Genomic DNA, 13,006 nt, shown 5'->3' with positions numbered 1-13,006 from the left:
ACCATATGCCAGGCACTATTAAAGGACACAGATAATAAGCCCCTGCCTTTCTGGAACTTATATTCTGATGGGGAAGATACAACAAACAAGAGATGTTTTTGGGAGTTCCCGTCGTGGCTCAGTGGTTAGTGAATCTGACTAGGAACCATGAGGTTGCGGGTTTGATCCCTGGCCTCGCTCAGTGGGTTAAGGATCTGGTATTGCTGTGAGCTCTGGTGTAGGTTGCAGATGTGGCTTGGATCCTTCGTTGCTATGGCTCTGACATAGGCCAGTGGCTACAACTCCGATTAGACCCCTAGCCTGGGAATCTCCATATGCTGCAGGAGCGGCTCTAGAAAAGACAAAAAAAAAAAAAAAAAAAAAAGTTTTTGGATGGTGATTACTGCTAAGGAGGGAGAAATAAACAAGGATGGGGGAAATAAGGTATTTGTCTTGGGAAGACTTCAGTGAAAAGGTGACTTTTGAGCAAAGACTTGAAGGAAGCAAAGCCAGCCAAGTGGATATCAGGGCATCATGGGCAGAGGGGTAGCCCATGCTCAGGCCCCAGGGCTGGAGTGTCCCTGCTGTGTTGAAGAAAGAGCAGGAGGGGGAGGGTGGGAGGTGAGGCCCGAGAGGTGATGGGCCAGGGCATGGGTGAGCTCTGGGCTGGCAGATCAGAGTTTGGCTTTTACACTGAAAAGATGGAAAGGATAGTTTTAAAGAGAATGCTCAGCTTTTTCATCTTTCTTTTTTTCTTTTTACTGCTGCTCCTACAGCATATGGAAGTTCCCAGGCCAGGGGTTGAATTGGAGCTGCAGCTGCCGGCCTACACTACTGCTGCAGCAGCCCTGGATCCTTAACTGATGGAGTGAGGCCAGGCATCAAACCTGCATCCTCAGGGACACTATGTTGGGTTCTTAACCTGCTGAGCCACAACGGGACTCCTTTTTCACCTTTCCTTTTTTTTTTTTTTTTTTTTTTTTGTCTTTTTGTCTTTTTAGGGCCACACCCGTGGCATATGGAGGTTCCCAGGCTAGGGGTCAAATCAGAGCTGTAGCCGCTGGCCTACGCTACAGCCACAGCAACGCCAGATCCGAGCTGCGTCTGCGACCTACACCACAGCTCACGGCAACACTGAATCCTTAACCTGCTGAGCGAGGCCAGGGTTTTTTTTTTTTTTGTTTTTTTTGTTTTTTTTTTTGATCTTTTTGTCTTTTTTTTTGTTGTTGCTATCTCTTGGGCCGCTTCCGCGGCATATGGAGGTTCCCAGGCTAGGGGTCCAATCGGAGCTGTAGCCACCGGCCTACGCCAGAGCCACAGCAACGCGGGATCCGAGCCGCGTCTGCAACCTACACCACAGCTCAAGGCAACGCCGGATCGTTAACCCACTGAGCAAGGGCAGGGACCGAACCCGAGACCTCATGGTTCCTAGTCGGATTCGTTAACCACTGCGCCACGACGGGAACTCCCGAGGCCAGGGATTTAACCCACAACCTCATGGTTCCTAGTCAGATGAGTTTCCGCTGCACCACGACGGGAACTCCCTTTTTCACCTTTGTTGATCCTTATGTTTCAATGCAAAAAAAGTGTGTGACCTTTTCAAGAGAAGATGAGGCCTGCGTCTAACTGGGGGTGCTTTCAGAGTGTTACCCGGGGAATGTTTTGTGGATGGCTGAGTACTGCTGTTCACAGTTCTGATCCTGGTACCTTTATCACCCCTGCACTTGTGAACCACTTTTTTCCCCACCGTCTCTGCACCTGCTTCCCCTCTTCTTTAGGCCAAGCCATTCAGGTGTGTTTAGGCTGATTTGGAAGGGGGCAGGGGTCTCAAAGGGTCAGCCTCCCATGTAGACCTGGAACCTCCATGACCTCTGACCTTTCCCAGGGAGGGGTTAATGAGATCCCTGCAGCTTCAAGTTCCCTCTGCTAACTCAGGCTCATTGACCTCTGATCCTTGGTGTTTGGGCAGCTTCCATTGCTAATAGGTAGCTACAATCATTTTAGCCTGTAGCAAGAGAAAGGCATCTAGGGGCATTTATGGGTGGGAGTGGATGGAACAGGAGCTGGCGGAGTGGATGTGTGTTATGGGGCAGGTTACCTTTCCAGGGGTCAGGTGGAGAATGTGGGAGTTATACTCAGCGACTCACTAGAACTTTTCCTGCTTTAAAACAGTACAACACGAATGACACTGTTCTCCCCAGGATGGTAACACAGAGTTTTCCATTTATATTGATTTAATTATTGGCTCTCAATAAAATGCTATCGGCCCTCAGATAGAGACAAATAACATTCCATTTTATTTTGTTTTTATTTTTTAAATTATAGTTGATTCACAATGTTGTGCCCGTTTCTGCGGAACAGCAATAACACCGCATTTTAAATATGAAGAAACTGATACCATTTCCCATTGAGTAGTCAGCCTGTCGTGTGTGTAGAGAACACTCTAGACTTGGATTTAGAAAAGCTGGGTTCCAGTTTTGGCTTCACCACTGACCAGCTGTGTCCTCTGTAGCAAATTACTTCCTTCATCTCTCTAAGCCTCAGTTGGTTCATCTGCAGAAGGGGACAGTAGTATTCCTGCCTGTTCTAGAAAGATTGTCAAGAGAGTCCCCACGTGAGATGACACAGATGAAAAGGTTGCTGCCACCCACAGTGTGTTATAGTTGCCTCTTGGAGCCCCTTTCTCTTCCAGCCTGAGCCTGGCTGCCACCGTTTTATTTAATCCTCAAGTGGTCCTGCAGCTGAGGCTCAGAGCAGTTGGGAGACTGACCCAAGGTCACACAGACCGGTCAGGGCGGATTCAAGGTCAGCCTCTGCCTCTTCTGCCACATCCCATGGCTGTGTCCTCATCACCAATTCTGCTGCTCCCCCGGTGTCCGTGTGTGCAAAGGAGAAAGCCCCTGAATTTCATGACGTGCTGTGCTTGCTTTGCAGATCCGGCACCTGTAGCCTCCTTCCACTGTGAGGTGGTCCCCAGAGAGCCAACCTTGGTCCTCAAGTGGCCCTGCCCTTTTGGCACCAACACAGGCTTCATGCTGGAGGTCAGCAATGGAGGCTGGAGAAACATGACATACCTGGAGAGCTGCTCCTCAGAGAATGGCTCTGAGTACAGGACGGAGGTCACGTATTTGAATTTTTCTACCTCGTACAACATCAGCATCACTGCCTTGTCCTGTAATGGCTCCAAGATGGCAGCGCCCACCCAGAACACCTGCCTCACTGGCATCACAGGTGGGCTCCGTGGCGGCAGGGTGGTCAGATGACTTTGTGGACATCTCTGGAGAGCTGACCCAGGGGGTCTGCAAGTGTAGCCTAGAATTAAAAAAAATTTAATCCTAAAATATTGGTTTTTGTTGGCATAGACTGTCAACCCAGTTCTATAGAAATCTGGTCTCAAAGAGGAGAGGAAGAGGGGATCCTTTTTTACATTCCAAAAGGTTTCTTTGCTTTACAGAATAATTTATTGACACATTATCTTTTAAGGAGTAAATTCCCCTGCTGCATTAAAACAAAGCATTTTTTATAGAAATGTTCAAATATCTACAAAAGCGAAGGACAGTGTAACAGAACCCATGTACCCATCATCACCGTTGGACGTTTATCAGCACCCGACCAATCTTATTTCATTTCTATCCCCTCCTCCCTTATCGAGTTTCTTTGAGACCAGTCCTGGTCTTTCTGTCATTTATTTGTAAATATTTCAGTATGTGTTGACACCTTTTCCCTTTCTTTCAGACATAACCACGTTACCATTACACTTATAAATTTAACGATACTTTAAAAATGCTATTATCAGATATTTAGTCAAGGTTCATATTCCCCTAGAATCTGTGCTAACAAGCTCCTCAGCTGTTTTGGGAAATGGGCTTATTCACAGGGTATCTCCCTACTTAATCTTTTCATGACTCTCTTTTTTTTTTTTCAGTATTTGGAAAAAATTGATTCTTTGCTTTTTTTTTTTTTATTATTACTCAAATGAATTTATCACACCTGTCGTTGTATAATGATCCTAACAATCCAATTTCACAGGATTTCCATCCCACAGCCCAAGCACATCCCCTCACCCTCCAAACTGTCTCCTCTGGAGACCATAAGTTTTTCAATGTCTGAGTCAGCATCTGTTCTAAGTCTCTTTCTGTTTCATTATATTCATTTTTTGTTTAATTTTTATTTGTATTTTGCCCCCTGTGTCTTTGCTTAAATTATGTCTTAGGTCGACCTGGTTGAATTGGTTTTGCTTTGTGCTTTTTGACTCCTAGATTATTTCCTTTAGGATATCAGAATGTTTCTGGACAATTTCTAAAGAATTCGTGGTTGAGGGAGTTCCCTGGTGGCTCAGCCTGAGGATCTGGCATTGTTCCTGCTGTGACTGAGGTCACTGCTGTGGCATGGGTTTGATCCCTGGCCCACGAACTTCTGCATGCTGTGAGTGCTGTTAAAAAAAAAGAAAAAAAGAATTAGTGGTTGAAATAGTAAGCAAAAGCTTCTTCAGGGTCATTGACTTAAAAAGTGGTTGAGGAATTCTAGGGACAGAGCCTTGGGCTTAGGCAGATCTCGGTTTGATTCTAAAGTCTGCCTTTTACCAGCTATGTGGTCTCAGAAAAGCTGCTTAACTTCTCTGAGCCTTTTTTCACTTGGTTGTAAAAAAGAGGAACTAAAACCTGCCATCCAGGGCTGTTAAACAAATTAGATGAGATAGCATAGGCGGAAGACCACTTCAGAGCCCCATGTATGGCTGTTCAGGTTGTGCACTGCACAATTCTGTGGGCCACCATTCACATAGTCTAAATGTGCATGGGACTCTTTGGAGTTATGTAGGACATAGCTATATAGGATGGCCCTGGGTCACAGTCCTTTGTGTTTCTGCAGCATTCTAGAGCGTAATAGAAATAGCGAAGCTTGTTGTATTCTTTTTTGTAGTTCTCTATCTTAGGCATCTCACTGGGTCTAAGCTATTGAGGAACATAAACCATGTCTGATTTGCTATCTCCGGGGGTGAGCACCGAGTCTTCAGAGTCTCTATGAAGAGAAGGAGCTTGTCAGAGTTAGTTTTCTGAAGCTGAGCAGGTGTGGTAGGGCTCAATAATGACCACTTACCATTTAGTCCAGTGATTTTCTCACTTTTTGATTTGTAGCTCTCTTTCCTCAGATGAAATTTTTTTTTTTTTTTTTTTTTTTTTTGCCATGCCTGTGGCATGTGGAAGTTCCTGAGCCAGGGATTGAACCCAAGCTACAGCTGCCACCCGAGCAGCTGCAGCAACAATGCCAGCGACAACCTGCTGCACTATAAGGGAACTCCTGAGTTTTTATTTACAAATTTAACATGCTTTAAAAACAATTTTTTTTTAAGTATAGTTGATTTAGAATGTTGTGTCAAGTTCTGCTGTTCAGCAAAGTGACCCAGTCATATATACATATACATTGTTTTTCTCATATCATCTTCCATCATGTTCTATCCCAAGAGAGTGGATATAATTCCCTGTGCTGTACAGTAGGATACCGTACTTTTTATTTATTTATTTTTATTTTTTTGCTTTTTAGGGTTGCACCCTGGCATATGGAAATTCCTAGGCTAGGGATCGAATTGGAGCTGTAGCTGCCAGCCTATGCCACAGCCACACACGCAGGATCCGAGCCATGTCTGTGACCTATACCATAGCTCATGGCAATGCCAGATCCTGATCCCACTGAGCAAGGCCAGGGTTCGAACCTGCGTCCTCATGAATGCAAGTCAGATTCGTTTCTGCTGAGCCACGATGGGAACTCCTAAAATGCTTTTTAAATGTATGAATTTAACCCATTTTAAAATTTAACATGAAAGTGGAGCTCTGTTTTCTCAGAGAGGTAGGAATTGTTGATGGGATGCATAAATCAGAGTTGGAGTGATGGTCTTTTAGCCAACATGTGTTGGTTGCTTACTGTGTACCCGGGGTAAGGAGCACTGTGGTGAGTAAGGCAGACAGGGGCCCTGGCGTGGGGGGCAGATGAGCGGTGAGAAGGAGAAGGTCTCTCATCTTGGAGGTGGGTGAGCTGGCCGGCTGACTGCCTTGGGCCAGGGGGCTGGGGACTCCTCACTGGCTAAAAGGCCTAGAGCTGTAGGGAAATGTGGGAGCCTGGGTTAGGAAGTCTCTGTTGAGGCATTTGACACTTGGACATGGGGACAGCGCCTGCGTGTCCACTGCTGTCTGCTGAAGAATGGTTTAGGGCTGTGCCCTCTAATAGTAAGTGCGAGCCTCCTATATAATTAGAATTTTCTAGAAGCCACATTAAAAAACTGTACAAAGGAGCAGCTGAATGAGTTTGGATCACAGTTATTTAGCTCCATATATTAAACGTGTTATCATTTCAACATGCAATTTCTATAAAGTAAGTTATTAATTAGATATTTTATATCTACAAACTTGGACGAGTCACATTTCGAGTGCTCGTGGCTAGTGGATGCACTGTTGGACAACATACATTTGGGGAATTGCATTGAGGCTTTTTTTCGGATGGGGGGAGTTCAGTTTTCTCAGTCTCCCTGAATCTTGATCATAATAATGAAAACACTTTAACTGTATGTGGGAGACAAATGGGATCATCTTTATTTATTTTTATTTTTTTATTATTTTTTGTCTTTTCTAGGGCCGCACATGCAGCACATGGAGGTTCCCAGGTTAGAGGTTGACTGAGAGCTGTAGCTGCCCTCCTACACCACAGCCACAACAACGTGGCATCTGAGCCGGCTCTTTGACTTACACTAATCTCACAGCAACGCCAGATCCTTAACTCACTGAGCGAGGCCAGGGATCGAACCTGCAGCCTCATGGTTCCTAGTCGGATTTGTTAACCACTGAGCCACGACAGGAACTCCATGGGATCATCTTTAATTCAGCCTTTTCTTCCTTTTCTCTGAATTCAGAGGGTGGCTTCACAAGCCTGGCTTGGAAAGGCGAGAAACACCATCAGGATGGTCATGGTGGAAGTTCGTGTTGTGGCTCAGCGGATACAGTCTCTGTGAGGATGCAGGTTCAATTCCTGGCCTCACGCAGTGGGTTAAGGATCCAGTGTTACCGCAAGCTGCGGCACAGGTCGCAGTCGTGGCTCTGGTGTTGCTGTGGCTGTGGTGTAAGCTGGCAGCTGCAGCTCCGATTCGCCCCTTAGCCTGGGACCTTGCACATCCTGCAGGGCAGAATATTCCCATATGGGCTTTTCTGGTTGCTGGAAGAGGGTTGGGTTTCTCTCGTTTTTCCCTAGCAAAAGCAAGAACTTTAGTGTGAAGGGCACTGAGCAGGCGTGTAGCCAGGTCTCAGGAGGAAGGGTGTTCTCTCCACGCCGTCTTTGCTTCCCTGTGCCATCTGCTTCATCGTTGTCCTCAGTTGATGGACCAGACCAGTTCTGGCGCCACAGCCACATGCTGGCAGATGTCTGCACGCAGCTCTCAAGTCCCCATCCAAGAGCTCCCCTGGGGAAGTCAGAACAGGCAGGTTACCTTGTACAAACAGGGCTGCCAGGAGGCCACCTGGGGATGCGGCTGGACTCACTGAAGGGCTCCTTGTCAGCGAGGCAGGCCCTGTCCTCCCCTTCGCCCCACCATCTCTGTTCCCCACCAGTTCCCCTCCCTGCTCTTCCAGATTTGCTTTGCACGAGCCCAGCCCGTGGCGTTCAGAGCAAGGGCAGACCTTGAGGAGGGCAGACCTTGAGGGGCAGCAGATCCCCTCAACAAATTTGTTCCTGCTTTGGTTTTCAATGTTGGGTGATCATGGTGGGTTTTGTGGGTTTTTTTTGTCTTTTTTTGGGCCGTACCCACGGCATATGGAGGTTCCCAGGCTAGGGGTCTAATCGGAGCCACAGCTGCCGGCCTACACCAGAGTCATAGCCACAGCACCATCAGATCCGAGCCATGTTTGCGACCTACACCACAGTTTACGGCAACGCTGGATCCTTAACCCACTGAGCAAGGCCAGGGATTGAACCCAAAACCTCATGGTTCCTAGTCGGATTTGTTTCTGCTGAGCCACAACGGGAACTCCCTGAGTGATCACGTTTTATTTTGTTCTCTTTCAGCTCCCCCTTCTCCTGATGGATCCCCTAATATTACATCTGTCAGTCACAATTCGGTAAAGGTCAAATTCAGCGGGTTTGAAGCCAGCCATGGACCCATCAAAGCCTATGCTGTCATTCTTACCACTGGGGAAGGTAAGGAGGGGTCATTGTGGATTAAACAAGCCACAGGCCCCATGTCTGTGCCCACTGTAGCACATTAGTGAGACAGATACACATCTGCTTTTACACTGTGGCCCCCAGGGTAGGCCATTTGCCTGGTGAGCTGGATTCGAGGTTGACAGACTTTCTGTAAAGGGCCAGATAGCAAGCATGCTAAGCTTTGCAGGCCCTACAATCTCCTCAGCTATGCAGCTCTGCTGTCGTGGCGTGAAAGCCGCAGTGGAAGATGTGAAAAGATGAGCATGACTCTTTCACTATTTACCAAAATGGGTGGCTGGCTGGATGTGGCCTGTGGCTGTGAAGTACTTAGCTCTGATCTAGGAACTCTTGCAGCACAGGGTCTTTTGGGTGGCAGAATATTAGTTGAAGTGACCTTGGTCTAACACACACACACACGAATCATTCTTAAAGGGTGACTTTATCTTGGAAGAAAAAGGGAAAAGAGAGCTCTGCATTTGCAGTGGAACTTAAAAAGAGCATCGCCATAGCTGAGAGAGGACGTGGGTTAAATGCTGCTTTTCCTTAAAGGGCTTCGTGGCATTCCTTGGAAGCGAGAAGGGAGTGGTTCAAGGGTGACTTTGTTAGCTGTGTGGGGGTGCTTTGCCCAATTCCTGGGTTTAAAGGGCCAAATTTGGCTATTTTTGGTGATTCTTTTTGTTTGTTTGTTTTCATTTTTGTCTTTTTAGGGCTGCATCTGTGGCATATGGAGGTTCCCAGGCTAGGAGTCTAATCGGAGGTGTAGCTGCCGGCCTCTGCCACAGCCGCAGCAATGCAGGGTCTGAGCCAGTCTGTGACCTATGCCACAGCTCACGCCGGATCCTTAACCCACTGAGTGAGGCCAGGGATTGAACCTGCAACGTCATGGTTCCTAGTTGGATTCGTTTCTGCTGTGCCACAATGGGAACTCCCTTTTTGGTTATTTTTTAACTGTGAATAATTCAGTGACCCCTGTGCCCATTTGCTCAGCCTGTGATGCTGCCCTCATCTCCTCAAGGAAGGTTGAGACCACCACACTGTCAAGGGTGCAGGGGTCGGGGAAGATAAGGGATTTGCTGGTGTCGAAAACCTGTGGCAAAATTTCTTTTTAAATTTTATTGGCGTATAGTTGACTTAAAATGTTGTATTAGGTTCAGGTGTATTTAGCAAAGTGACTCAGTTACGCACACACACACACCCATTCTTTTTTCCCATATAGCTTATTATAAACTATTGAGTAGATTTCAAAGAGAGACCTTGCAATTTCTCTCACTTTTTCTGTCTCTTGTGTTGGGTCTGTTTCAAACACCTGGTCGTTTTGCCGTGGGGGTTTTCAGCAGGTCCCAAGCTCAGACCTTTGCTGAACGAGGGAGAGGATATTGTGTAGTGACCAGTCTGATCACTACCAGCCTGGGATGGGGGAGACCTCACGCTCTCTGTCTGATGATCTGGGTTAGAAACACGACTCCACCACGTAGGCAGTGTGGCTTTGGGCCCAGGTCTTTTTAGCTCTCTGTACCTTCCTTTTCCCATCTGTAAAAAGGGGGTAGTCAGCCTGTGTGATGAGATTATCATGGGGATTAAATCAGTTCAGTAAGTAAAGCAGTCAGACCTTACTATAAGGAAAACCTGGCAGAGCGAGCGTTTGTGAGAAGTGGCGGCTGTCACCACCATCACCCCGTGCCAAGGTCCTTATTGAGATATGCAGTCACTTCCTTAGGCCTTTCCTTCTGTGTGCCTTTCTCAGCTGTTCACCCGTCGGCAGATGTTTTGAGATACACCTACGAAGATTTCAAAAAGGGGACCTCGGACACTTATGTGACATACCTCATAACAACAGAAGAACAGAAACGTTCTCAGGGCTTGTCTGAAGTCTTGAAATATGAAATCAACGTTGGAAATGAATCCACCACACATGGCTATTACAATGGGAAGCTGGAACCTCTGGGCTCCTATCGGTAACGCCTTGTGGTTCTTGCTGTTTGGAGGCTGGGCTGCATGCGCGCCAAGCTTTGCATGCTTGGGGCATCAGACACATCTCAGCCGCCTCTTTTTTGTCTTGTCACCCCCCACAGGGCTTGTGTGGCCGGCTTCACCAATATCACCTTCAACCCTCACAGCGATGGACTCATAGACGGGAATGAGAGTTATGTGTCCTTCAGCCGCTATTCAGATGCTGTTTTCTTGCCCCAGGACCCAGGTAGGGAAGCAACAGTGTGCTTAGCAATTCACTGAGGTTTTGCTTCCTGTGTCCACAGAAGGATAGGTGTCTGCATGCTCTCCTGGGGCCCCGGGAGGGTTGGAGAAGCTGAGATGTCACTCGGCCATCAGGCCCCAGCTCAGCCTCCTCTTCTAAGGTCCCTGAAGCTCCCGCCTACCACACTCCCTTCTCTGAAGGCCGGTAGCATTTTCAATCGGCAAACACTTTTTGGTCCTTTTTTCCCAGGGTAGTCATTTGTGTGCCCATGTGCCAGACACACATGTGACGTTCAGCGCTTGGGACCCTTGAATGCTGGAATCAGAGGGAGCCGTGGAAATCGCCTTGTCCAACCCCCATTTTAGAAATGAGAGTTAAGGCCCAGAGAGGGCCAGTGACTTGCCCAGGGTTGCACATTACTTGAGAGGCAGGCCTGATATTCTGGGCTTGGACTCCCTGTCAAGTGCGCCTGTCCTTTATCACACAGAGTGAAGTGATTTAGGAACTTCAAGGACCCAAGGTGGGGAGTGTCCTTCCCCTGCCTTCCGGCCAGAGACAGACAGACCCACCTGTTTTGTGAGTCTGTCTGGTTTCCACACGTGGTAGTTGTTGGCTTCAGGAAAGAAGCCCCAGAAGCAGAGTTCAGGGAGTCCCCACACCTTCCCCCGCAAACACATGGGTTTATGTCACCAGAGCATGTGCTGCCGTGACCTCTGCACCTCTGCGGCTGGTAGTCTCAAAAAGCCAGCGGTGGAACAGCTGGTCTAAGGGTTTTCGAACGTTGGTCACTCTGCCACACTTCCTGAGATACTCCCCGCGCCCACGCCAGCCTCAATCAGGGCATTGCTGCCTGGTTTTCTATTTTACACATGGGCTCCTGCACACAGTGACATTTGAGGAAAGTCAGTGGGGAAGAACAACCTGAAAGGCACTGTGAGCCTAGTTTGCAGTGGAGAGGAACAGTTGACTCTGTCAAGACCCTCCAGTTCATGGGGACCCACTCCCAAAGGCCGAGGCTAGTTTTATATGCAGAGCTGTTTACGTCTCCTCTGTGTCCTCCCCCCCACCCCCCCTTGACCCGTTGTTTGCGAACCCCTCCTGAAGCGCCTTCCATTTGGCCTTTCCCCAGGTGTCATCTGTGGAGCAGTTTTTGGATGTATCTTTGGTGCTCTGGTGATCGTGGCCGTGGGAGGTTTCATCTTCTGGAGGAAAAAAAGGTGACTCTTGCTTATGTTAATAATACCCTATGTTTATGTATTTATTCATTCATTTATTTCCGCTGCACCTGTGGCATATGAAATTTCCCAGGGTAGGGGTCGAATTGGAGCTGCACCTGCGGGCCTGTACCACGGCCACAGCAACGCTGGATCCGAGTCGTGTCTTTGACCTGTGCTGCAGCTTGAGGTGACACTGGATCCTTAGCCCACAGAGCGAGGCCAGGGATTGAACCCCCATCGTCACAGACACCATGTTGGGTTCTTAACCTGCTGAGCCACAACGGGAACTCCTAATACCCTGCTTTTCAAGGGAGCTTTGTATTGTAGATAATCAGATATTCACTCGGATGGATGAGGTGGGATAATGAGCCCCCAGGTCCCCGTCATCCAGAGTCGTCACTGTCTTAGTTCATTTCACCCCTCGAGCTGGAGGATTTTAAAGCCTCAGGTCGTGGGAAGCACTGCAGCAGAAGGTGCTGCTTTCAGATGGCTGTTCTAGTTCACCAGTCAGTGTTGAGAGCTTCCGTTTTAGAGTTAGCTAAGCTTGAACACAGCGTCCGTCTCTGACCAGCTTTGAGGACGCTTGGCCTTCATATCTTTGATAACCTGTGATACAGGGAAGGTAACAGTGCCTAACTCTTGATGCTCAGGGGGCATTAAATAAACTGCTTCTGGAGTTCCCGTCGTGGGGCAGTGGTTAATGAATCCGACTAGGAACCATGAGGTTGCGGGTTCGATCCCTGCCCTTGCTCAGTGGGTTAACGGTCCAGCGTTGCCGTGAGCTGTGGTGTAGGTTGTAGACGCGGCTCGGATCCCGTGTTGCTGTGGCTCTGGCGTAGGCTAGTGGCTATAGCTCCGATTAGACCCCTAGCCTGGGAACCTCCATATGCTGCAGGAGCAGCCCAAGAAATGGCAAAAAGACAAAAGAAAAAAAAAAAAGTGCTTCTTCGGCAGTGTGTTGGTACTTTGTACGCTAGTATTATTTTTTCAGTACAGTTACCCTTTCGGGTAGTTAAATAGGAAAAGAGTACGTTTTGAGCACTGACTGTGTGCCTGGACTTGGACTTTCCGTGAATTCTCCCGTGCATGAGGCTCCGTGAAGCAGGTCTTAGATGCTGAGTGTCGGAGGTGTGGAAATGGACTTGAACCTAGCTTTTGTCTTCACTGCACACCCTCTTGCCTGACCGTATAGTGTGTGAAGCCTCTGTATCAGCTGGGATTTATTTGCTGTCATCGGGTGCTGCCAGCCAGGGTGTTTCATCCCGGCACAGGGTTTCTAATGCCCGGTCTTCTGCTGCCACCTTGCTCTCAAGGGTTGACAGGCAGTGCCTGTGTTCCAACTTTTTGCATTAGATTCTGCTTATTTTTATTTTTGTTTTTTAGTTTTGGTGAGGGAGGAGTCAAATGCAGCTTTACTGTTTCTTGCTAAAAT

At 48.0% G+C, this 13,006-nt stretch overlaps 1 protein-coding gene across 1 annotated transcript in view; it reads left to right on the top strand.

The window, feature by feature from the left end:
* The window catches only part of PTPRJ (protein tyrosine phosphatase, receptor type J), a 176,335-nt gene that overhangs the window by 141,641 nt on the left and 21,688 nt on the right, over nucleotides 1–13,006 (top strand). The window contains exons 11-15 of the mRNA XM_021083062.1: nucleotides 2,914–3,210; nucleotides 8,026–8,157; nucleotides 9,908–10,118; nucleotides 10,236–10,360; nucleotides 11,487–11,574. Coding sequence (XP_020938721.1) covers nucleotides 2,914–3,210; nucleotides 8,026–8,157; nucleotides 9,908–10,118; nucleotides 10,236–10,360; nucleotides 11,487–11,574 — 853 coding nt within the window. The remainder of the gene's footprint in view (nucleotides 1–2,913; nucleotides 3,211–8,025; nucleotides 8,158–9,907; nucleotides 10,119–10,235; nucleotides 10,361–11,486; nucleotides 11,575–13,006) is intronic.

This window comes from Sus scrofa, chromosome 2 (genome assembly GCF_000003025.6).
Source record: "Sus scrofa isolate TJ Tabasco breed Duroc chromosome 2, Sscrofa11.1, whole genome shotgun sequence".
Taxonomy (NCBI): Eukaryota; Metazoa; Chordata; class Mammalia; order Artiodactyla; family Suidae; genus Sus; species Sus scrofa.
Note: the sequence above shows the minus strand (reverse complement) of the source record. Positions and strands in the feature narration are given on the sequence as shown.